This window comes from Pelecanus crispus, chromosome 2, assembly GCF_030463565.1.
Source record: "Pelecanus crispus isolate bPelCri1 chromosome 2, bPelCri1.pri, whole genome shotgun sequence".
In the NCBI taxonomy this organism is placed as follows: Eukaryota; Metazoa; Chordata; class Aves; order Pelecaniformes; family Pelecanidae; genus Pelecanus; species Pelecanus crispus.
In genome coordinates this window covers 32,038,635-32,064,291 of record NC_134644.1, presented here as the reverse complement: position 1 = coordinate 32,064,291, position 25,657 = coordinate 32,038,635, and the positions used below count along the sequence as shown (strand labels likewise).

Below are 25,657 nucleotides of genomic sequence, written 5' to 3'. Positions count from 1 at the left end.
GCTTCAGGTCTGAACCTTATCCTAAATCTGACTTTTGATGTTTCCTCAGGAAAAGAAAATATCCGTGCATACTCAGGGAAACAGAATTTTCTAAAGAGCTAATGAAGGACTGCCTTGAGCATGTAGAAAGTAAAAAGTTTCAATTTGGGCAGATTTTTTAATATAGTTGTTATAGCCATGCACTGCTTCAGCCATCTTCTCCCAAATTTTGGGAGACTTCCCAAAACACAGACTCCTCCCAGCTTCTTGTGCACCTTCAGCCTCTTGACTGGCAGGGCAGTATGAGAAGCTGAAAAGTCCTTGACTCAGTCTAAGCACTGCTGAGCAACAACTAAAACATCAGTGTGTTATCAAAATTATTCTCATCCTAAATCCAAAACACAGCACTATACCAGCTACTAGGAAGAAAATTAACTCTATGCCAGCCAAAACCAGGACAATATCCACCCCTTATTCTATACCATCTATGTCACACCCAGGTCCCATATTTTCCAATACATCCCAATTAATCACCACCACCATTCCTGTCTTTTGATATATACACACAGATACCATTCCCTAAGTCTATGGGCCATCCCTCTAAAATGTCCATTGAGTTAATTTAGTCTATGACTTGGGGCTCCATCTGTCATAACAGTCCTTCAGGGCAGGAGAGATGGTTTGTGGTGTTGCATTGTTGCATGCTGAAGCCAGTTCTGGTTCTATCACCACTAGGAGTCAACCTCAAGTCTCCCCTGGTGCTTTCTGCCAGAGGCTCCAGGTAGGACCATTCTCCCCAGCTGAGGTGTAGAGCACATTCTTTACATCTTGTCCTGCCCAGACTGGGCCAAGGGCTACTACATGAACTATCTCTCATTTAATTTGTTCAAAGGCTTGTCGTTGCTCAGGGCCCCATTTGAAATTGTTCTTCTTCTGGGTCACTTGATAGAGAGGGCTTACAATCAGACTGTAATATGGAATATGCATTCTCCAAAAACCCACAACGCCTAAGAAAGCTTGTGTTTCCTTTTTGCTAGTTGGTGGGGACATGGCTGTTATTTTCCTGATCACATCCATTGGGATCTGATGACATCCATCTTGCCATTTTATTCCTAAAAACTGGATCTCCTGTGAAGGTCGCTTGACCTTACTTTGTTTTATGGCAAAACCAGCTTTCAGAAGGATTTGGACTATTTTCTTCCCTTTCTCAAAAACCTCTTCTGCTGTGCTGCCCCATATGATGATGTCATCAATGTACTGCAGGTGTTCTGGAGCCTCACCCTGTTCCAGTGCCAGCTGGATCAGTCCATGGCAAATGGTAGGTCTGTGTTTCCACCTCTGGGGCAGTCGGTTCCAGGTGTACTGAACACCCCTCCAAGTGAAAGCAAACTGGGGCCTACACTCTGCTGCCAAAGGGATTGAGAATGAGCGACAACACATGAGCGATATCAGTTGTGGCATACCACCTGGCTGCCTTTGACTCCAGTTTGTATTGAAGTTCTAGCATGTGTGGCACGGCAGCACTCAGCAGTGGCATGACTTCATTCAGACCACAATAGTCTACTGTTAGTCTCCACTCTCCATTAGACTTTTGCACTGGCCATATGGGACTGTTAAAGGGTGAGCGAGTCTTGCTTATCTCTCCTTGGCTCTCCAGTTGACGAATCAGCTTATGATGGGAATCACGGAGTCTCGGTGCAATACTGCCGCCAGTGCACCGCTGTGGTAGTGATTGGCACCCATTGTTCTTTGACCCTCAGCAACCCCACAATGGAAGGGTCCCTTGAGAGACCGGGCAAGGTAGGCAGCTGTTTAATTTCCTCTGTCTCCAAGGCAGCTATACCAAAAGCCCACCAGTACCCTTTTGGGTCCTTGAAATACCCTCTCCTGAGGTAGTCTATGCTAAGGATGCACGGAGCATCTGGGCCAGTCACAAGGGGGTGCTTCTGCCACTCATTCCCAGTTAGGCTCACTTCAGCTTCCAGTACAGTTAGCTGTTGGGATCCCCCTGTCACTCCAGAAATACAAATGGGTTCTGCCCCTCTATAGTTTGATGGCATTAGGGTACACTGTGCACCAGTGTCCACCAGAGCCTTATACTCCTGTGGGTCTGACATTCCAGGCCATCGAATCCACAGAGTCCAGTAAACCCAGTTGTCCCTTTCCTCCACCTGGCTGGAGGCAGGCCCCCTCTAGTCCTGGTCATAGTATTTGTTACTTGCTTCTTGTAAACACAAATCAGAAGTCCCTTGATTAAGATCAGAAGTAAAATTAGCCCTCTTACTCTGTCTGGGGAACTGCCCACTTTTCTGTCCTATTAAACTGTCTTTCTCTCAACCCATGAGTTTTCTCACTTTTACTCTTCTGATTCTCTCCCCCATCCCAGCGGGAGGGAGCAAGCAAGCAGCTTGATTTTCTGGAGCAGCAATTTTCCTGGAAGAACCCTTTTTGTGATTGTTTTTTCCTTGCAACTCATGTACCCATGCCTCTAGGGTGGAGGTAGGCTTTCTATCCCACTTCCTCATGTCTTCTCCATGGTCACACAGGTAAAACCACAGGGTGGCCCGTGGTGTGTACCCACTATATCCTCTCTTTTGAGCAGAGGAACGCTTACTCCTAATAGCTGAGATACTGGTCCATACAGGTGGGGAGTAGGGCATATCCTCTTTGAGTTGCTGGAACTCTTGGGACAGTTTCTCTACAGCCAAGATGCAGGCCCATAGGGAAGAAGAGGGACTTTCTTCTTATTGCCGGAGTTGGCCAGCCAATTAATCCACTGTTTGTCTCGCTCTGTCTTTCCAGTTGAGTTGGCATATGATGATGGTGTGCTCCGTACAAACTTCTGACACATGGGTCATGTGCATTTGACTTCACCTGGATCTTTGGGTAACTGCTCATTGTCCAGATCACCATAAATCACCTCCAGCATGGCTAATTCCCTCAGGTACTGGATACCTCTCTCTATGGTGGTCCATTTGCCTGGGTGACATACAACATCTTCCTGAAAGGGACTCCTTTCCCTCATGCCTGGCAGGAGTCATCTCCAAAGGCTGAGGGCTTGTGCCCCTTTTCCAATCGCTTTGTCAATGCCCCTTCCCTAGAAAGGGATCCCAGCTGCTTGGCTTCGCTGCCCTCTAATTCCAGACTACTGGCACCATTATCCCAGTATCACAGCAGCCAGGTGACAATGTGCTCACCTGGACAACGACTGAAATGTTTTCGCATATCTTGTAGCTCACTTGGGGATAGGGATCATAGAATACAATCACAGAATCATTTAGGTTGGAAAAGACCTTTAAGATCATCAAGTCCAACCATTAACCTAGCACTGCCAAGTCCACCCCTAATCCATGTCCCTAAGCACCACATCTACACATCTTTTAAATACCTCCAGGGACGGTGACTCCACCACTTCCCTGGGCAGCCTGTTCCAATGCTTGACAACCCTTTCAGTGAAGAAATTTTACCTAATACCCAATCTAAACCTTCCCTGGTGCAACTTGAGGCCATTTCCTTTTGCCCTATCACTTGATATTTGGGAGAAGAGACTGACATCCACCTCACTTGGGTGGTTACTGCCTCATAAATGAGTTCTGCCTCTTCCTCCTCCTCTTCTCATGATAGCCCTGCTTTGAGTAGCCTGCCTCTCCACTCCTTCCTCCTTCCCCTTCTTAGTAGGAGTTTCTTCCCTTACTAAACAAGCTGACTTTTGCATCCAATATTTCTTCTTGTGTATAGGGGCAACTGATACCAGCACAGGTTAGTTCTCTGGTTCAGCCACAGTGCCTGTCATGGGGGTTGGAGTAGCCACAGTGCCTGTTGTTTTGTTGTCAGATCCAGAGATCTTCCCTTCCCCTTGAGGGTTCTGAATAGTGTTGAACAGGGGTCGGTAGGCATGGGCCAGGCCCCAGCATGTTGCAGTGATTTGTGTCTCTCTGGAATTGCCAGGGTGGCAGCATACTTTTCCCAAGTATTTTACTAGTTTTTCAGGATTCTGCACTTGTTCAGGGGTGAAGTTCCAAAACATTGGAGATGACCACTGTCCTAGGTACTTGCCCATACTATCCCACACACTCTACCGCTCATAACTATCCAGCCTCGGGGCACATCTCTGGGTGGTATTCTTAAGTAGTTGTTTAACCTTAAACAAGACTTGAAACACATTCAGGAGACATAGCAATGGGAACATGCTGGTCTGAATATCCCAAGGATATTCAAAATTCTCAAGAGCTATTGTAGTTAGCCTGGAGAAGGGGAAGCTGAACGAGGCGGGGGAAAGTGTCCCTCCTTGTCTCCCCCATAGATTGGTTCTCCGAGAAAAAAAGGTAAAGAGAATAGTTTCCAAGAGGTGGCTCCTGAGGTATGGAGATGATGGCAATGCTGAGTACAAATACCAGATTACTCTCACGACTAGTAATTTTATCATATCATAAGCCAGTGTTACAGAGTACAACAAAATGATAACCTTGATCCTGCTCCCAGAGGTGATAAACAGCACAACAGGGAATATATACTGCAAGTAAGGTGTTACAAAGCACAACTCTGAGAACAAGCACAACAACTCAGAGCAGATAATTCAGCATTGTGACCAGCAACTATTAACCTTATAATGAATGCTTATCGCAAATTTGTTTTAACACGCTTTGGTCAGTTCTGCAGTTATCTCAACCCTTCGAGCCCCACACTGGGCACCAAAAAGGACTGTCGTGGTTTAACCCAGCGGGCAGCTAAACATCACAGAGCTGCTTGCTTGCTCTCCCCTGCTGGGATGGGGAAGAGAATCAGAAGAGTAAAAGTGAGAACACTCATGGGTTGAGATAAAGACAGTTTAATAGGACAGAAAAGGAAGGGAAAATAAGAATAATTAAAAAAGAATACACAAAACAAGTGATGCACAGGGCCGTTGCTCATCACCTGCTGACTGATGCTCAGCCAGTTCCCAGACAGCAGCCCCAGCACCCTCGCCAGCCTCCCCAGGGGGAGTTCAGTTTTGGTCATACATGTCAGCCTTCTCTTGGTCTTCTGGTAACTGGCCATGCAACCTCAAACAAGTATTCTCATCTGTAAAATTATTAGTATTTACTGTACTGACCACAAAGGATACTGTGAGACTTAAAATATCACTGCAAATTACAAAGACCTTTACTTCTCAGGCAATAAATTCACATTTTCTTTCAAATTACAAAGACCTTTACTTCTCAGGCAATAAATTCACATTTTCTTTTCTTAGCATCTCCTAAAGGTCCCAACTGCACGGTTCATCCTAGCTACCCCGCATTCACAGCATATTGTCCCAGTTTGCCTTCAGTCAGCAAGCAACTAAACTGAGCTCTCCTACAGTGCACTGGTTCTAGGCTTCAAATCAGCCTGAGGCAGGAGAAAGACCTTGAAAACTCTACAGTAATGGATTTCAGATTTTTTCATTTGCAGACTTCATTAGTTTCCTTATGGAGTCCACATTCCTAAACTACAGAAACTTTCCTACAAAATAATGTGGCCTAAATATTTTTGTCCTAAACTAAAATAAATAAATATGAGATTTTGTTAGCTGTAACCTTGAGAAACCTTGTGTGGTAAGGTGTTCTCCTGCTGCATGAAAAAAAAAAAAACTTGAATCAACAAGCAGTGTCTGAAAACATCCTTGATCTGGAGTTCACATGGACAAGCCACACCATCCCTATAAGCTCCATCTTCCCTGGTTATTTAAAAAATACTGATCTTAAAAGCTAGAGAAACAAGAATCTGACTCTTTTTAGCACTAGAGAATAAAAACACTATTCTTTATTAAAACCCTGAAAGCTAAACTTCACATACTGTGTAATCTAATAGAAGGAAGTGAGCAGCCACAAGTCATGAGAGTGTCCCAAAGTATATAATATTTTACTGTATGTGCTATGAGCACTAAATAATGTTTTAAGCATTCAGTGCTGCAAGCTTTCAGGAGCTTAGATTTAGTTAATTTTCTTTTCTGAAGTAAAATCATCTCAACTATTTTTAAATGCATCTAATTTTGAGGCCTCATGGTAGAAGTTCAGCTGGATATTTACCAGTTTGTCCTGATACAACTTACCCATTTCAATCTCTAGGCAGATTGGGTTTTTAACAATTTAAAGCCAGAAAAAGAGATTTTTCAAAGTTAAAGCCACTTCTTGACAAGGCTGATATTTAGATTTGGATTTACCAGAAACACAGTCAGCTAGTTATCTAACCATGTCCAACAGACCAGTGAGTTTTTGGCTTGTATTTTATTATTTATGTATTTATTTTTAGACATTATATAGAGAGAGATATAAAAGAAGTGCTCAGCTAGGGCCATAATATGGTATTTAGCTTTAGCTCACTCAGTGCTTTCACAATTTCTTAGCTGCACTACACCATCACTATTTTTAGGCTTGTTTTGCTAACCTTCTTTTGAATCGGTGGGCTGACAAAAAAAGTTTCCATTAAAATGAAAATAGACTTCAAGTGTTCACTCCCCTCAAAAAAAAAAAAAAAAAAGAGGAACTTCATTCATCAGTAATTCCTGTGCCAAGCCCAATTTATTTTCAGAAGTTTATACTAGCAGTATTTTTTTTTTTCTCTTTTTAACAGAGTTTGAGAGAGATGCTATGGAAGAGAGTTATTCTGCTACCTGAAATTAATGGTTGTTGATATCAATGTATCTTGTCTGATCGCAGTGGGACAATTAGCAGCTGAGGGTGACAAAATGTTATCTTGAGTAATTGCAGTGACCACCCTAGAGCTCCTGAGTGAGGTTGGGAAGGCAAACCGGGTCTGTGCCATGCATGCTGCGGTCGTAGCAAGGTCTCTCCTCGTTTGCATGTTTTGGGGACACAGTTGGTCTTCTAGTTATAGAGTAGCAGGATTCACTGCTTTTATTTCTGAGAGCTTCTGGCCTGCAGAGTGACCTTGAGCAAGCCACATGAGATTTCTACAGCACATTAAAAATGACCAACATTTAGCTTCTATCCAGAAGTGTGCGGCAGGATGATTATGCATGGCTCGTGTAACTCTGAGTAAAAGTACCTGGCACTTTTCCCTGTATGGAGGGGGATTGTGAAAGTACACCTCTTGCCTTCCTGCTCCCGCCCCAAATGGCATGTAAGAAGGAAAAACAAACAAAGAATTTGCTTATTTCAGAAGTGACATAAAAACAAATTTTCCCTTCTAACACATAGCCACCTCTGTTTTCAACTGGCAGCCTGCTCAGTTTGGAGGCAAATGAAAGTATACTTTGCATCCTAGTGTCTTTTCTGTGAATCTTAGCCAGGACAATAAAAGCAAAAGCCAAGAAGCTTAAATCTGTGAAGAACTCACAGTTTTGTTCTAGTTACAAACATGTCCTGAACATACAACTGTTTTAAAACTATGTCTTTGTTGAAATATCTAGTAATTTCCAAGCCCATGCTGTAATTGCTGATTTGCATTCTCTTACATGAAGAGACATTAAAAAGCTAAACAAATTAATTAGGTTTCAAAATTCTAATTTGAAGCAAATTTCTTGTGAAACTTCAATTTTTGTAGAAAACAACAGTCAAGTGTTTAAGAGATTAAGTCTCACTAGTCTTATAATAAAAATTTAAGCTTTCATTAAGGAAAGACTTCAAGCCAAGTATCACAAGGTGGTGTGCCTCCATTCTTTCTTGGCAGGCCCTGATGAACCCTAAACCTCTCCACTTTTGCCTGCATCTACACCAGAACATGCTCCCACAATGTAATTGCACCTCAATTAAAAAAAAATACCACTCTTAGTTGAGAGTCAGCTAAATCTATAGCGTGAATCCTATCACGTCAACATGACGTAACTTATGCTGACAAGGTGTGTCAGTCAGGATGTTGTCTTCTGTTCCTGTAAACCACAACATTAGGTACATATCTGCAGCTATGAAGCAGAGGGGCTTAGCGCAAAAAAAAGGCCTTCAGCTACACCTGCTCACTCATGTGAAACACCATACTATGTTGTTTTTACCCCTACAACTCATACAAAAGGGCTAAAAGCAAGAAAAGAAGGCTTGTAAAGTTATTACTGCCTTAATTCCTCTCTTCTCTTAGGCTTAGCTGCTTTTGTTTATTAGATAGAAGCAGATCAGAGCCTGGGCAAACAACCACATCGCAGAAAGCCACTGCAGTGGTTTCACAGTGGGTAGCTAGAAGAAAGGCTGATGAGACTTGTAAAGAAAGGTGCATCAGGAGAAGAGGAGCTGCGATGCAGGGGTGCCAAAGGAGCCTGCACTCCTAATGCTCACATGTGAGTGAACCTGAGATACCACTTCTTGAGGGAAGTAGAAAAAAAACTAGCAAAGCTAGAGGCAGATTGAACACGCATGAATATTGGCAAAGCTTTTGTACATATCTTAGCATGCTGCTGTCAAAATAATTGGCATGCCCTCAGCTTAGGCTCCATTCATTCTCTTCATGGTCATTAATAAACAGCTGTTCTGATAAGGCAAGAGTTCATTTTAGCTGCAACTGTTCTTTGTTAAAGTTTAGTCTCTTTAATTAAAGTTAACAGATTTAAAGGAAAAATGCCAATACAAAATAGAAATAGACTTGGAAAAAAGTTTTTATACAAACTGCAAACAACAGAAGTGCTTCCAATGACTTCAGTTCTCAGTATTTGTAAAACAAATGCACATTACTTTGGTGTTTGTAATTCAAACACCAAGTTTTCGGAAATAAAACAGAGCGCCCTAAAGAAAGAATGTGGATATTTTTTTTTTTAAAGTAAAAAAAGAGTGCTAAATCAAGAAAACAACGTCCAGATGGTGGGGAAAATAACTGAAAACTGAATAAAAGTGACTAGGATACAGCACTTTTTGTCAGTTCACTGACATTCAGGTTTTTTTAGGAACTGACATATATATTAAGAAGAATGTTTGGATTGAACCAAGTTAATATAGGCTTCTGAAGACATTTTTCTCCTTAAATTATTCAATGTTTTTTCCTGTCTTGACTATTGAATCCTTGATATAGGCAGGGAAAAGAAAAAAAAAAATCGTTTCACATATTCATCAAATCTGCCTTTTACATTTGTTGAAACTGTAATACAGTGAACCATTGAAAGTTGTGGAGTTTTGATAATCCAAAACAAACTCTGAATTCATTCAGCCAGAATGCTGCTGAGGCCACCATGAGCCTGGCCCTGGTATAATTACAATAGTGTCTTTGTAACTGGTCTTGGAGTCTCCCATTTGATTCAACTGGAACAAATTGTCAGAATAAAAATGTCAGATGTACCACAGTCATAGACTTACTAAATTCATTTTTCCTGTCACACCTGTTTTGCTAGTATATTCTAAGAATAGCTGTTGCTATACCACAGTGCATGAAAGGGCGAGTACCAGGAGGATATTCATTCTAAGTAACAGCATCTCAAGCAGCAAAACATCTGGATTTCCTACAGCATCAGGAAAAGTAACCTGAATCCTGTATGCCCTGTCCACCTGAAGTTTTAATGACAGTCTCTGTTTCAGCCACTTTTCTGCATACAAGTGGGAGCTAGGGGAAGCTTTCCAGTCCATAGAGTATGAAGGAAAACTATATACCCTGCATACTCTAATTGACGGCGGCGGGGGGTGGGGGGCGGGAGGCTTAATATTCTCCATCTGATGACTTTGGAACTATTAAAATTTCCAGAATGCTAGAGTTACACTACTGGAGCTGTAAAAATAATTGGTTCACAGATTTACAAAAAAATTAGATGCTTGCATACTAAGATACACTGTGCATAGAACTAACCACATTTTTAAGCTGTTAGTAAGTCCATAAAGTTAATAAAGAACTAAAGCGGTTTAGTTCTTCAAGTTCTGCTACTTGTTTGGCAACTTACTGCTACAGCATGAGCAATAGTTTAACTCTCAGCTGGGGGAAACTGGGGAAGAGGTTAGTTGTAGGAGAAACACGTGAATGAAAAGCATGGAAAAAGGACGACTAGTCAGTTGTGAGTGCCAGGGAAAGCAACTAGAAAGAGAAACTTACAGTGATGAACTCCAACATGCAAGAATCTGCTCTTCCAGTCCTGTTTATACCCAAACACCCAAAGGTGACTTTATTAAAGCGATTAATATGCTGATTGTGAACTGGTTTCTCTAAAGGAAGAGAATAAAGAGCCACCAAGAAGAGATAGTGCAGGCAAAAAGGCAGGGAGATTACAGAAGCAAGCAAAACTACAACTGTGCAATGTGATGCTGAATCATACCCCATAGTCATAATCATAAAGCAAGTATCTGTCTTCTTGGTCTTTTACTGTTAAAAAGCAGTAGTTAATTTTCTTCTTGTAAACATCATTTAATCTACAGCAAGTCAACAGTTTTTATGAAAAGCAACTGTAATTAAAAAGCCAGCCTTTTTGCTTGATGTGTTTTTTCTAGTGTCTTTGTGCAAGACAGCAATCTTTTTCCTCTTGACATACCTGTTATGTCAGGAGTTCAAGTAGGAGCATACTGACAGATACATGATCACAACAGCTTTATTTAGTCTCACGCTTTTGAGTTCTAACATGATAATTTTCACTTGTGATTCATGGAGCCCTTGAGAAGTACTTACACTGATTGCTGAATGGCACAACAAATTGTTTTTAAGCACAACGCAGGTTCTTAAATTTCAAACCAGCAACCTCTTGGCTGTTTATAAAGCAGTTTATAAGCACCACTGTAGGAATGGGAAGGATGGACAACTGAGTGCAGTTTACCTTCAGTCTTCACTTGAGATACAGTTATCACCTCACCATCTGCATTCTTCCTTTGGGAAGAAGGGTAACATTTCGTTAGCAGAACTTTGATTGTACTGACAAAACTTTCCAGTTTCCATCAGGCCGAAGCTCAGAACTGCTTGGTACTTATCACAGATCCCCCCGCCTTATTTTAACAACTGTCTCCTAATTTTTTCCAGGAAGCTGAGTGGTACACAGCCCTTTCCCTGACCTCTGCGGTCACTTGGCTCATAGCACTGCTGCTGCCTACCATCAAGAGGGAAGTCAGCCAAAGAGAACCAAGTCTTACCTTTTACAAATCTCTATCTGAACAAATGTGTAGAGAATATTTTTGCTGGTCACTAAGGATACAACTTTAGACAGCCTTCATACAGCAGAGCTTCCCAAACTGAGTTGAGAAGCTTTCAATAAAATCAGCTGATCACTTCATGTAGTTTTACTACTCCTATTACTTCTGCTCCATGTTTTGATAGCTACCCAAATTATCAACACATCTCAACATTCATGTTTTGTACATCACCAATGTACACCAATGTGCGTAGGGTGAACTTCACAATACTGACAAGTTTCCTTCCCACTTTAAACCAATCACTAAGAAAATTGACAAAAGAGATGAAAGTCTTCAGCACATCTTATCAGAAATATACATATATAAGCTATATTAACATATGCATCTGGATAACACTAAAATAGCCTGGGAAACAGTGTGTATGTTATTCACTGAATGGCACAGTGCTTAATCTTTTTCCTTCCCTTCCATGGTCATTTTCCATGCCCCCTCATGCTCCTTGCTGTTCTGAGAATTTGTCTTGGTAATAGAGGAAGAAAGAGGGATGTGGCTAAGGGGAGGTGGCTGGAAAATGGGGTGATGCAGGGAGAGCTGCATCTGGAGGTAGAGGGGACAGCACAGAGCATGCCAGACAGTTTAGGACCACCAAGAACTACCAGACCCATCCTGGTAGTCTCAGGTGGGACACCAGGAAGAGCTCAGCACCCTCCAGCCAAAAGGGCGGGATGGGAAGTGTGGCAGAAGACCATGGCTTCTGGGAGGGCTTCAGCACAGCTATGCCAGGACAGGATGGGCTATGCAGCACCTGACAAGGTAAGGTGTGCTGTACTCCAGGCCTGTACAAAGCCTTCTCAGCAACTGCCTTGCACTTGTCTTGCCTGCCCTGTCCCAAAGGCTCCCTTACAGGGAGATTCCCAGGTTCATCAAGGAGGTGTCATGGAAATACCTTGTAGGAAAAAAAAAGAAAAAAAAAAAAATCAGGGTCTGGCACCCCAGGCACCCTCCTGGATCATTCATTGCACTGGAACATCAGTCTGGTGGTCACAGAGCTCATGTCATGGTCTTACGGAAGGCTCTTTGAATAAAAGGTCTTTGCACATTACCCACAGCTAATGACTCCCCTCATATCAAAGACAGTGTTTTCTCTGCCATCTGCAGCTCTTTGCTGTTCCAGCCTAGAGAGTTCAAAGGAGGCAAGATAAGACCTGGGCAGGATATTTGAAGTGCTGCAAATGTGGGTTAGTAACATATCTAGGTATGAGGTAACCATCAGAACCTGAACTGTAAATAGGTGAACCTAGCTGGAAATGCACACAAACACTTTTTACTTAAGGCATTATCACCGGGAGGGAAACCTTAGTGACTTTAATGATTATATTCCTGATAATTATTACCTTTCTTAATTTTCCCTTATCTGTTCAAACCACAGGTTTAAAATACTGCTGTAATTGAGCTCAGTGGGAAAACAGAAATGATTTTTCATTATATTAGATAAGTGGCTTGATAAAATGTAACAGGAAATGGACTGCACAAGCAGTTTTGCAGTGACATGGGAACCATCCTTCTGGTTAGCTAAGACTGGGGGAAGTAAGTCTTGGAAATTCATCTTATTTGACATGCTACAATAATTTGATATTAAAAGCACTGACCATAAGCTCATTATTTTACACAATTATTGCCCATTATTCTCAGAAAATGACTCAGTAGTGCCCTGCAATAAATCCCAAAACTCAAGAGCAACCCTATTTAAGATTCATTTTATTTCAATTATTAAGTAAAAGAATCTACTTGAGCCAAAATCCTTTTTTTTTTTTTTTCTTATTTTTAAAGGACCCCTAAATTCAATTAAGAGCTCCTTTAAAGACTCACCCATTTACAATGGACCTCTAGACATGGAAAATTTAAATCTGAAATACAGTTATTTCAGCTTGAAATATAGTTCTTATAAAGCTTGCTCAAGATTTCCACTGTGACAGCGTATTTTCTACCACACCTATTTCTCTATAGGCACTTCACTAGACTTACGTATCTTCATCTTGAAGTATGTCACACATCGCCTTTTCATCTCCCACAAGAAAGGTCTGGTTTACATAATAACCTGTGATGAAATTACTACAAATGTCTGGATGCTGAAACACATTTTTCCTTAACTTGTTAATACACCCAAGAAAACCCCTCCCTGGTATACCACTGACATGGCAAGACCAAGAACTGTTATTAGGCATGTAGTTTGACTGACATTTCCCATAGCATGGTAAAGAAGAGATCTATATGTTCACATCTAGTCTTTCTTCCCACAAAGGCACAGGGCTGCTTTGCTGTCTGACCTCTATCTTGTTAAACAGGAAATAAGAAACCAGAGTGATGCTATACTAAAAAGAAAAAGGCTCACAAGGTACATTCAGTATTAGAAATCCAGACTCTAAAGCCATATTACTTTTAAATTGCTTAGTGACAGCGCTCTTGTCTCCACAAGTCTCATCAAAAGGCATGAACCCCAAGCTGTACACGTAACACCAGTATATACCCATAGTGCATTTCATCAGTGTCACTGCCATGTCTGCACTGTGACCTGAGTAATCACTTTAGGTGCACTGGGTAACTGTGCACAATAAGGGTCAGACCAAGTCAAATGCATGGAGTACACCCAGCTCCACAGGGTATCCGTGGGAGGTTAACTCCAAAAGAGAAAACTCAAGCCCTGTGACAGCCTGATGGCAAAACCAGCACTTTCTATCTAGTTTAGTTCCAACTTTCCCATCTCCCATGGGATAATTCTGAAAGGGAATAGATGATTTGAGTCTTCTATGCATCCTAAATACAAAGTGACATTGAGAGCTAGCTGTTTGGATACTGATCACTTGGCTGTTTCAGATGATTAGACCACAGTGCTGTAACAGGAATAGGATAATGTTAGGAAAACACTGGTTGTTGTTCTATCTGTAGGCTGCTAAGCATGATGAAATTCTAACTGATATAATCATTACAGCTACTTGATACCAATATCTTCAATAACACATCAGGGGACGCTTTTCAGAAGAAACAGCCAAACTCATAACATGAGTTCAGAATAGCTCCTTTTTTAAACAGGTCAGGGAACTCTTCTCTGAAATCTTGATGAAGTAGCTGACCACTTCCTTGTGAAGCACTACAGTTAAGACCAGCTGCAGTTGCTGCCTTGCAGATAAACTATTTTCTTTCATATGCGCTTAATTTTATACGTGTTAGCCTATCAGGCATGGGAATAATTTCAAACTGATAACTAGCATCTAACTAGCCTGAACTACATCCCAGCTGCTAGTTTTAGAATTCATTTTAAGAATTTTTGATACTAAGGTGACAGCACTATACTTTAAGTCATCTGAAGCAAGCAAAATTATCTTATCTGTCCATATGCTTCTGGGCCAAGTCTCTCTACGTGCTTTCAGCAGAAAACGTCGAAGTATGGGATTGCTTATCAAGTGATCTCTTGAAACACTCAAGTAGTTTTACAACACATTGTATGACAAGTTTATTACGACAACTTCTTTTGCAGCTCCTTCATTGGGGTGAATTATCATGATCAAAATTTTATGAATACGAAGAAATGCTCTTAAGAGAAAGGTCCAATCTGTGTTCCAATCTGTGTTCTGCTCTGAACCCTAGCACTGATCCCATTCGGCTGGTAGACAGTGTCAAAGTCATAGAATCATAGAATCATAGAATCGTTTAGGTTGGAAAAGACCTTTAAGATCATCCAGTCCAACCATTAACCTACACTACCAAGTCCACACTAAACCAATCAAGGGTAGACTAGACTAAACCATGTCCCAAAGTGCCACGTCTACCCGTTTTTTGAACGCTTCCAGGGATGGTGACTCCACCACCTCTCTGGGCAGCCTGTTCCAATGTTTGACTACCCTTTCCGTGAAGAAAGTTTTCCTAATATCCAACCTAAACCTCCCCTGGTGCAGCTTGAGCCCATTTCCTCCCGTCCTATCGCTAACTACGTGGGAGAAGAGACCAACACCCACCTCACTACAACCTCCTTTCAGGTAGTTGTAGAGAGCGATAAGGTCTCCCCTCAGCCTCCTCTTCTCCAGGCTAAACAACCCCAGTTCCCTCAGCCGCTCCTCATAAGGCCTGTGCTCCAGACCCTTCACCAGCTTCTTGTGGTGCCCTTCTCTGAACATGCTCCAGCACCTCAATGTCTTTCTTGTATTGAGGGGCTCAAAACTGAACACAGTATTTGGGGTGTGGCCTCACCAGTGCCGAGTACAGGGGGACAATCACTTCTGTAGTCCTGCTGGCCATGCTATTTCTGACACAAGCCAGGATGCTGTTGGCCTTCTTGGCCACCTGGGCACAACGCTGGCTCATGTTCAGCCAGCTGTCAACCAACACCCCCAGGTCCTTTTCAGCCCGGCAGCTTTCCAGCCACAGTCAGACAGGACTTACTGTGAACAGCTTAAGGTTCAAACATCAGCAGTAAAAAATCCCAATGCCTTGAGTGGGAAAGCGAACTGTTTCCTGAAGGATAATCTGTGCATACTTCAGAAAACATTTAGGGCAGTTTTGAACCTTCAAAGTGCCATGACACTAAAACTGATTTTCTAAAGCAGATTCTTTCTGTCAGTTTGCGTGAGTGACAAAATCAGTTGTGCATTTTAGGGGATGATTGAGACCTTAGAAGGGATGCTGCATCTCTTACTTTTCAGTGTGTTTTGCTCTAGGAAAGACTTACAGCTCCAAGGTCAATAATGAAACAATCTCCTCTGTTGAAGCTGGTCCAAGCCAAGGGGACTTCTGTGGCTCTTACAACTCTCCGGCCCTTGACATGCAGAAGCCTCTGAGCACGCAGATCATTGGTAACAGCATGTTTAAATCCAGAGGCAACACCACCTGCCTGAATAAAACAAAACAGCAAAGCAGCAAGCTTTATTTCAGTTTGATTTCTGCAAATTTACCTTTTTGCTACAGCTGAGGAGCTAGCAGGGGAAAAAAACAGTTTACGCAGTGAGAGGTGAGCCGAAATTAGACACTGTTTAACAGTGCTGACCACAGACCAGACAGACTTGGGGAACACTGCTGCTGCTGAACTCTCAGGTGTGAGCCTTTATCTGAGGGAGCAGATGTCACCCTGCTTCAAAGGGTTTTCAGATGAATGGGAAAAGGGAAAGCACAGGATTTACTGTGATTTTCTGCATCATCCAGAGGATAAGATAATGCTGAACCACACTGTTATGACAAAAATCAGTAGGTTATCAAATAAGGACTGAGGAAAAGCGGAGGAATACACAGCTCCTGTACAAGTTTTCACAACTTCCTTAAATTTCAAGGTCTGGGTGTTTTTAGTGCCTGGTTATACATAGCGAGAGGAGTCATTCCACAGCAGCTCTGTAATTTTCTGAAAAGAATATTTGCAACTTAGCAGGCAACCTAGCAAATAGCACCAAACTGGGAGACGCAAGACCAAACTATTGATTTACAATCTATAAAGTGTAAGTGTTTAAGCCTAATTTATTCCTGTAAACTGGCTTGGCTGCCTGCCTCTGTGAGGCGGCATCCTCCACTCCTCCAGGAGACCCAGATCTTGGGGTGGAATAGAAAGCATCTTTTGAAATTACAAAGAAAAAAAAAATGTAAAAGAGTGGGCAGGTCACTGTCAAGCTCTCTTACACAAGCAGAGTTAAAAGCTTCAAACTGGTTGTGTAGACTGTGACAAGTTACAAACCTCCATAACTGGAAACAGGCTAACTGAGCAATGGTTCCCAGAGCTCCTACTACAAGGACATTCTCAGGAGATACATTAGTTTATTCTTAAAAAACACAGATCTCAAGAAATTTCCTTCCAAAGATTCTGCTTCTGGAAGTGACACAACAAGGAGGCTGACACTACAGGTTTTTAAAATTTTCATGAAAAGTATTTGGGAGTTTTTTTATGTCCCTCAAAGGAAAAAACTGCAGTAGGATTGCAAAAGCACCATTTTTAGACTAAAGTGAGGTTTTGGTCTTTTCCAGTCTGCTCATGTTTTTAACCACTTAAGCACATTGGGTTCTGTGCTTGAACAAAATGATTCAGTCTACAACATAGAAATGGTTTCTGTGAAATTTACTGCCTCCCAAACACAGAGAGTCCCTAATGTGAGCGCCCTTAGACACACAAGTATGAAATCTCAGGATAGCTTGATTTGGGGCAGAGGGGTGTGGGGGATAAATCGCTGGGACAGGTTTTCAGTTATCAGAAGGGACACTGGTAAACAAGCTGCTGCTTTCTGTACAAGTACCAGGACTGCTATAGTGTAGGATAGGTAGTTCAGATCTAAACCAACTAAACATTAAGAAACAATTTTTAAACTTTCAGTAACAGATACAAAGCAAAAGATTGGATTTTACTTGGGGGACAATGTCACATATATTTTTAGAGTATATTTTTGAAAGCTGGCTCTTTACCTTGTATTTAATTCCTCCTTTGAAGTAGCCCACAAACTCAGTAGACTCATATCCTTGAATTTCTCTACTCTGCACAGGCTTTCCTCCTAAATAATCATCCATTTGAACAGTGAGGATAGCTGCAGCTGTGCTTTCATCCTGGGTACATTCTTTCCCTGAAATAAGATGAAATATTATGTCTAGAAAGCACTAATATAACTTTGAATTCTGTTGGAGAAATTGTTTCTGTAACAACCAGGCACTGCCTTCAGCGGGTTATACAGCCCATGTATATGTTGCAACAAAGCACTACATCATAACCTTGTTCACCACCAAATGCATGACCATCCAGACCATTTCTTAACCACTTGTAGAACTGCATTCGTCAGGAAAAAAGAAAAAAATAAGTGAAAAATAGCCAAGTTTGTCTTCTCTCAGCCTCTTTGAACAATAGAACATTTTAATAGAGTGTAGCATGACAATTGTCTATAGCTGTGATTTTTAGACTTTGAGTTGAAGTGCAAAGACCAAGGAAGGTTATGTCAAAGGACTGATTAGATGGTAAACCATATATTTATGCTAAGAGCAACTCGCCAAGCCATAAAGTTAAAATAAGTCAAGAGCAGTCCTATTGACACTATAATGCAAGCAAAGGGTATTTTGCTTAGATACCTTTTATTAGATTGCCTGGTACAGTTGGGAGAAAGAAAAGCAGCTTTGGGGCTCAGATATGTGCTTCATGAGGTCACACTAGTTTGTACCTTTCAGAGATTAGCCTCTTCTGAGGACTGTGGTAAAATGGTTTCCTTAACCCGTGTGTTGATGGCCTCATCACACTGCAAAGTAGGCTGTATATTAAAGCAAAACTTTTCACATGGGCCCATACATTTTTTATGAACATTTTCAGCAGTTTTGATTGTTTCAAGAAGAGTGCAAGCAGGATCAAGTCTCAAAAAACTGGCTTCTCAAGAACTTCTGAAGAGTAAGGAAAGGCGAGGTTTTCCATTTAGTTTTTATTTTTTCTTTCTAAGTAAGAGGGAGATGCTGGTATACAAGCAATAGTTCTCAAAAGCAGCTTCTCACTTACATTAACCATTTCCTTGCTTCTAGGTGACTGAGTGGAAAAATACCATAGACCTCCCGAGAGTCCAGACAGAGATACCTCTCCAGACAGAGATACCTCTCACAGGCTGTGGGAGAAGGGGAATTGTGTAGTGAGGTCTTGGTGTCACCTCATGGTGTAGTGAGTCACTGGTATCACAGGAAGCCTGTTGGTAAGTTATTAGGAAAGAATAAAGCATGGGAGAGGGAGGACAAGGATACCTAAGGTCATCACTGACCTAGCTCCTCTCTTAGGGAGAACGAGTGCCCTATTCATGTCCCAGCAGTGCAAATGCCACAAGACACCTCCCCTCCGCCCACCAACAACTGTGCTTCTCCCAGGAGCACTGTCACCACTGCCACCACCACAGCTTTTGTGGGGACACAGGTGCAATGGAAGCCTCCAGAAAGCAGCAAGGGTGAAACAAGGAAGGGAATCAAAGAACAATGGAGGCATAGGGAAGAAAAGAGCATGAGGCCTGCGCAAAGAAGGTAAAAAACATTACTGAAAGCAGGACATAACACAAGGACCTCTGGGAAAAAAAAAAAAACCATCCCCATCACTCAGTGATAGAAGAACCTGCTATGTGGCAATATGCTTCCTCAGACCTGGATACCACCTTAAAGTTGGTGGTAAAGTTTTCGGGTTTGTTTTTTTTTAAATAGGGTTATTCATGTGCATTAGGACTAGATCCTTCAGACTTACTGCTTGCAATTACACAACAGGGTTCAGGGCTGAAGAAAACTGGTTTTGGAACAGTTAGACATAAGAGCCACTACTAGGCTCAGTCTCACAGCTGCTCTGCAATAAAATACTCAGTGAAACCCTGTTTAAAGAAAAAAAAAGTGAGCATCAATCCAAGTGTAGGTTATTCAAGCTTGTATGAAATTTACCTTATAGTCTGAGGCACAAGCAGCTATAAATAAGCCAGAGTGTACAGGAAAAAGAACACAATTTTTTACCAGACTAGATACTGGTTCACATGGACAGGTCTTATCATTTAATCTCTGGGGAAAAGGATTAAAAATAGTTAAGAAACACCATGCATGATTTTATTAAAGATACTAAGTGGGGTATAGCCAGTCTTACTCCCACAAGTAGCTGCATACTGGCATAGCACATGCATTTTCCACTAGTGACAGTTTCAAGTTGAGACAGCTCCCTAAGGATTAGTAGTTTAGCTATTAAGACATCCCTCAAGTGCCAGTGCAGACAAGCGCTCCAGGATCTCTGAGCAAAGTTAAAAATGGACACAGGTATCACGACACAGTTCCACATTGATTTCTCGGCCATGCCAACATCATTGCAGCACCTGAGTTAGCTTGGTCAGAAATTATCTGACCTGGACAGCACTTCACCGTATGTGAGATATTTAGTAAAACTGGCTTTTGCATAGGAAGCTTCAGCCTGATAGAACAACTGTTTGGTCACTTTAACCCTAGGATCCCAGTCACAGGACAAGACTGTCAGCACATCAAGTCACAGACCATCCTCCCGTGGTCTAGACCTCCTTCTAACCCCTTGGGTATGCCCAAGCAAGCTATCAGGAGGAAGTTTGCCACTATATAATACAAAAATTCAATGCTCTGCTTTTATTCTGAATTTGGGGTCTTTTTTGGTGAAGTCAGAATCCATTTAGGCTCAAAGCCACTGTATGAGGCCCACACAATAACACATGCCGTGAATGGCAGGCAGGAGTAGGACCGCATCACCAAATGGCAAGGCCCCTATAAGTATCTAAGACCAAAGCCTCTAGGGTTTCCACCAATCTAATTTCACAATAGTTCTTTCCATCCCAAAGTCTGACTGATAATGACTGCTGTAACTGTGCAGAGACAGCTTATGGCAAGTCTTCAGAAAGACTCTACTGAGGTCTTCCTTGCCCACAGGTTATACAGCCTTTGCTCAGGAGGGAAAAGATTGGTGTACATAACAGTGGTAAGAATCAGTCAGCAAAGATACCAAAATGGTTCAAACTCTTGCCCTGGGCATGACTGCCCTTCCCCATACACCCTGTATGAAGTTCTGGTCTCCTGTTGCTATTAGACTTGCAGCAGTGTTTGAGCATCTCCACCCCACTACTGGAGCATCTTGCAAGCAGGAAGCGATTTCCCAGCAGTTAGCCACGCTGCTGCCAACCTGCCAGCTGCATAAGAACAATGTGTGCCCAGATCACCTGAAGCTATTTACAATATCTGGATATCACCACATCAGCACGAGATGTGCATCAGCGTGTACAGCTAAAGGTCTTTAGCCAACAAAGAGGTTTTAATTAGTGCAAATGTCAGTCACCGTTTTGACTTCACTACCAGTTGCAAAGAGGCCTTGCATCTGTCCCTGGGAAGTGTCTTCTATACCATAACTACTACATAAATAGTTCTAACTTCATTAACAAAGGACTAAATAGCCAAACCCTGCTAGCAGTGCTGTTGACATAAGAACATCTGCCAGAAATTCATTTACACTGCCATCTATGATTATACTGAGAGACAAACACTATCCCGCATGCCAGCTGGATAACTCATAACACATGCAGAACTAAACAAGCTTCAAACTTTTATGCAGAAACAATCCCAGCTTTATTTGCTATTCTTTTTCAATCCATCCCAAAGTACAACGAGAACCACGGCAACTCGAACACATTAATGTTAATACACATTGATCCGTCTTTATGTGCATTCAGCGAGATGATTGCCTACAAACACAAACCTTGTGATGGTAAAAAGGAACAAAGCAATAGATTTTGGCCAGCAACACCGCAACCACTGTAGTCAGATGATTTGGTGACGAGACAAGAAAGTCTCAATAAACCTCCAGAAAATGAGGAAGTCATCTAAAATGCATCCTTATGTCAGACTTCTATTTTGCTGCAAACACTGTGCTAGTCAGGGTTGAAGGCAAAAGACATCAGCCCGATTCCAGTGTTCCCAGTTGCTTCAGGAGGGGCTTTACTAGGCTGTCAGACTGATATTAAAGAGAAGAGGTTTTACAGAAAACCTGGTGACTTTGCCTCCAATCTCTGTATCATCAGAAAGCAAAATTAGTCTGGCTGACAAAGACAACATCCGGACACAAAGCAGTGCCACAGGGAGATGGCTGAGATGAAATTTTGGTCCTAGTGGAAACAAAGGCAAGAAAACTCTTCATCTGAGCGAAGGCAGGATGTCACTTGTGAATCTCGGTTGCGTACAGCCAAGACTTGACTTCAACCCTTCAGCACTTTTCCAAACCAACATCACAAAGGAAGCAAATATTCACCTTTCTGTCATACCCCACTTTCTCATCCCCGGAGCCCCTCAGCACCTCCGCATCAGAAGCGGTGAGGCTTGGCATCGCCCAGACCCTTGGCCGCAGCCCTACTTCTCACGCGCCTCAACCTGGAAGCATCACGCACGCAACACTTCTGAAAAGGGGGTGGGGGGGGTGGGACGGAAACCTCAGCTCCCCATCCCATGGAGCCCAGCGAAGGCTCCAGAAACTTCAGCAGCAGCCACGGGCCCCCCTCACCGCCGGCTCAGGCCGCCCCCCGGCCCCGGGACCCCCGCGTCGCCCCGCTGCCTACCGAGCCAGTAGTGGAGGCGGTAGGCGGTGGCGGCGCCGCGGCGGAGGGTGCGCAGCACCAGGTAGGCGTCCCCCACGAAGAACTCGCCGTGGAGGTTGGGGGGCACCGGCACCAGCTTCAGCTGCTCGACGCGCCAGACCTGCAGCCCGCTCTGCTGCCCGGCCTCGGCGAAGGCCGGCGGGAACCTGTCGGAGGCCATGGCGGGGAGCGGAGGGCAAGGAGCCGAGAGCAAGGAGCGGGGAGCAAGGAGCGGGGAGCAAGGAGCGGGGAGCGCAGAGGCAGCGCCGCCGCCTCGCCCGCAGCGCCTTTAGAGCGCTCGGCCCGGCCCCCCGGGCGGAGCGGGGCCAGCCCCGCCCGGCAGCCGCCCGCGGTGGGAGCCCGCTGCGGGGAGCGGCCGGGCCCCGCAGGGCAGCGGCGGGGTGCGCCTTCCCTCCCGGGCTCCCGCTGGCGGCCACCGCGCAGGCTGCCTGAGTTTTTGGTTTCTTTATTAGTTTTTAACACGCCTACGAAACTCACCCGGCGTACCTTTTCTTTCTGTGCCCCGAAGCCGTTGCAGGGGTCTTATAAATAAGCAGCATCCCTTGCTGCAAACGGATGATTTTTCTCTATTCTAAAATGAGAAGAAAAAAATAAAAAAAGTCAAGAAAGCAAAGCACAACCAGCCTAACTCAGTAGCTACGGGTGTTAACAGTGCTGCGCATTTTGCTTATCCAGTTATCACATCTGCCTTGGTTTTGTAAGCTGCTCGTATCAGAAGGCAAAGAGATTTTATAGCTTGCACCTACTGCTGGGCTCTTTTTACCCCAGATTGGAATGGCAGAGCACAGCTCTCATTCTCCATCCAGTAATTTCATTTTCTTTGTCCAATATTGCCAAGAATCTTTTTGTACGGGGAAAAATCCTGTATCTTTTTGAAGATTCCAGATGAAGCCCAGATTCCTTATTATATATAATATATATTATAACTATATAAATTTCCCTTTCTTAGAAAATAGAAAGCATCGTGGTGGTGTTTTTCCAACACCCTGCAACAACAACCCAAAAGGGTTAAACCCACTTCCCTACTTGTCCTTTATAAACGGTTGGTACGTCGTTCTGGCAGGTCATTACAACATGAAAATTATAGCAAAGCACTGCTTTCATCTGATGTTGATCGGAGGCAGATTAATCTGGATAGGATACGGATAGGTACAGCTCAAGCTGTCAGTATATCAAAAGATACATTTCAGAGAGGGTTGTGTTTAGGTCCATTATCTTATCCACCTGGCATTAATTTTGAGGCTCGTGATTTCCCTACTAGTTTGTTTAAGCAAGTTAATACAAGCAGAGTGCAAGTATCCACCTGCAGATGGATCGGTGCTACCTCAATAAGGAGGGAGAGGCACAGCTAAATGCAACAGAGCAGCTGGAGAGCATCTTCTCTGGCAAAAAGTTTAAAAAAAAGCACCACATCTAAGAAATCCTTTTAACTATCTTCTCTGTCTTCTTTTCATACTGTCTGGTGTACAGTGTAGCTGTTGAGGGAAAGATGCTGTTAGACAATGTGTACCTACTACCACCTTCCATTTTGGTGAGCATCCTGTCATCAGCTTGCCAGACAGAGGCACCCTAAGCTCTATCCCCACTGTTTAAAAAAGGAACCTGTGGGTGCTCTGCTTTGTCCAAGGCCCAGCTGAACATGTTACAGTGCATCTTCACCAGTTCCCAGCCAAGCATTTTATCCCTCATTCTGCCAGGGCTGAGGACTTGGTGAGGCTGAGCCTGCTTGGTAAAGCACTATGCCTCCCAAATGAAATACTTTTCTCCAGACTGTTTGCCATGTGAAGAAGAAAAAAACTTTAGAAAGAACAGCCAAAAAAATCCAGCAGTTCCAGTTTCAGTATGGTATCAGATGTTTCGAAATATTCGTAAATAGTTTCTCAGATTTACCCTTCCATCTATGCCAATTGTTCTTATTTTCACTTTTACTCTCTTCATTACACCAAGCAGTTTTTCTTCTTCTCATTGCATGCCTTCTTGCATTCTTGTGCATTAGTTAGCTTTAGTCAGTGCAGGTAGAACTTACCACATACTCTGTAATTGTATGGATTTACTAGTTCTTCTGAAGTTGGCAAGTTGCACTTACTTTGGAACTGTGCTGGGTTTTGTCCATACATGAGCTCAAATGAGCCCAGTGTTATGCAGCCTCATGTCTCCTACCTGTTCTGCCTGTCTTGCCAAACTAAGATTGTTTGTGCACAGATTGCGCAGGCCAGTTGACACAAATTCACATCTCCTTATTCTAGCTTTAAATTTTCAATCAACAGACCAAATACTACTCTCAGCAGTATATCCCCGTTGCTCTCACGAGACACATGCTAATGTTATTTGTTCAGCATTGACCGTGCCCAGTATCACACACCAATGGACAAAGGTTAAAGACACAAGAAAAGTTCAATTGTTTTGTCTTGGAGTCTGTGGCACTACTCAGACACAAAGGATGTTAGTACTGACGGCAGAGTTTTCTCATGCCCAAGTTTGTCTTGCTAGGATTACATACTATGTAATCACTTACTGGCTACTAGCAAAGAAAACCTTGGATTGAAGTTTGTATTGTAATTGCCAGGATATTTGTTTGTACTCTTCAACATTAATTTTTGTCTGTTTGCAAATCTTGCTTTTGCAATCTCACTCCTTATGAAAGTTGTACTGTCTTTTGTCTTGATCCATTTCCACCTATTTTTTGGAGCAAAAATAAGCACTGACATTGTTAACATTACACAGATTTTCATAACATTTTAAAAAATCAAAAGCTTCCTAACATGCATTTATTCAAAAGTGAAATTTTGGAGAAAAAAATGAGAAGTATCCTAGGATTTGCACATTCAGAAAGAATATTTAAAATTATTTTTTATGTGCTTTTGCATGTTTTTTGATGTAGTAACTGAAGTGGAGAGGATGACAGAACAACATTGTTTTTGTGACTCAGAAGTCCCGGGTCAAACTGTAATTGCTACACTCATTAGGAATTGCACTGAAATGGAATTTCCAGCTACCTTAACTTTTCAAAGAATTCTGTTCTAATTTCCTAAAGATTATATTTTGCTGATAAGCTTGGCTTTCTCAGAAGGATGGCAAAGGCCTAGTGCTGTTTTAACTTTGAGGTAACAAAGGGAAATAATTTTGCCTCACACCCTTTCCTCAGTGGGAGGGGGGATATAGCAGTAGGCTGCTGTTGCAGACCAGGAGCACAGTCATGGAGTAACGATGCACAGATTTCTACCTGGTTAACGGCACCATCTGAGATGTGGCCATCTTTAAAAGCCTGCTTTTCTTCCATGTCCTGAGTGCAGTTCTCTAATAAGTCAGACAGGAGTGTCAGGTGTTCCTGCTCTTCATCTAGTCCTTAAAACAGCAGAGATTCAAACTTGTATTGAGTTTAAAGCTTTGATCTGACTCAGAGAATTCGAGGATTTATGAAAAACTTTGCCATTTAATTTTGCGACTTTACTTCCAAAGTCTTTTGTTATATAGATTAAGGGATCTTTTTCCCTTAAAGTATTGTTGTCATATAGTGCATTGTCATGGTTTTGGCTGGGATAGAGTTAATTTTCTTCCTAGCAG

General features: G+C 42.6%; 1 protein-coding gene across 1 annotated transcript in view; it reads right to left on the bottom strand.

The window, feature by feature from the left end:
• SCIN (scinderin) overlaps nt 1-22,253 on the bottom strand; it is a 57,089-nt gene extending 34,836 nt beyond the window's left edge. Inside the window, exons 1-3 of the mRNA XM_075728247.1 lie at nt 22,055-22,253; nt 17,412-17,566; nt 15,703-15,864 (exon numbers count right to left, since the gene is read on the bottom strand). Of these exons, the coding sequence (XP_075584362.1) occupies nt 15,703-15,864; nt 17,412-17,566; nt 22,055-22,253 (516 nt within the window). The remainder of the gene's footprint in view (nt 1-15,702; nt 15,865-17,411; nt 17,567-22,054) is intronic.
• Nucleotides 22,254-25,657: the final 3,404 nt, after the last annotated feature.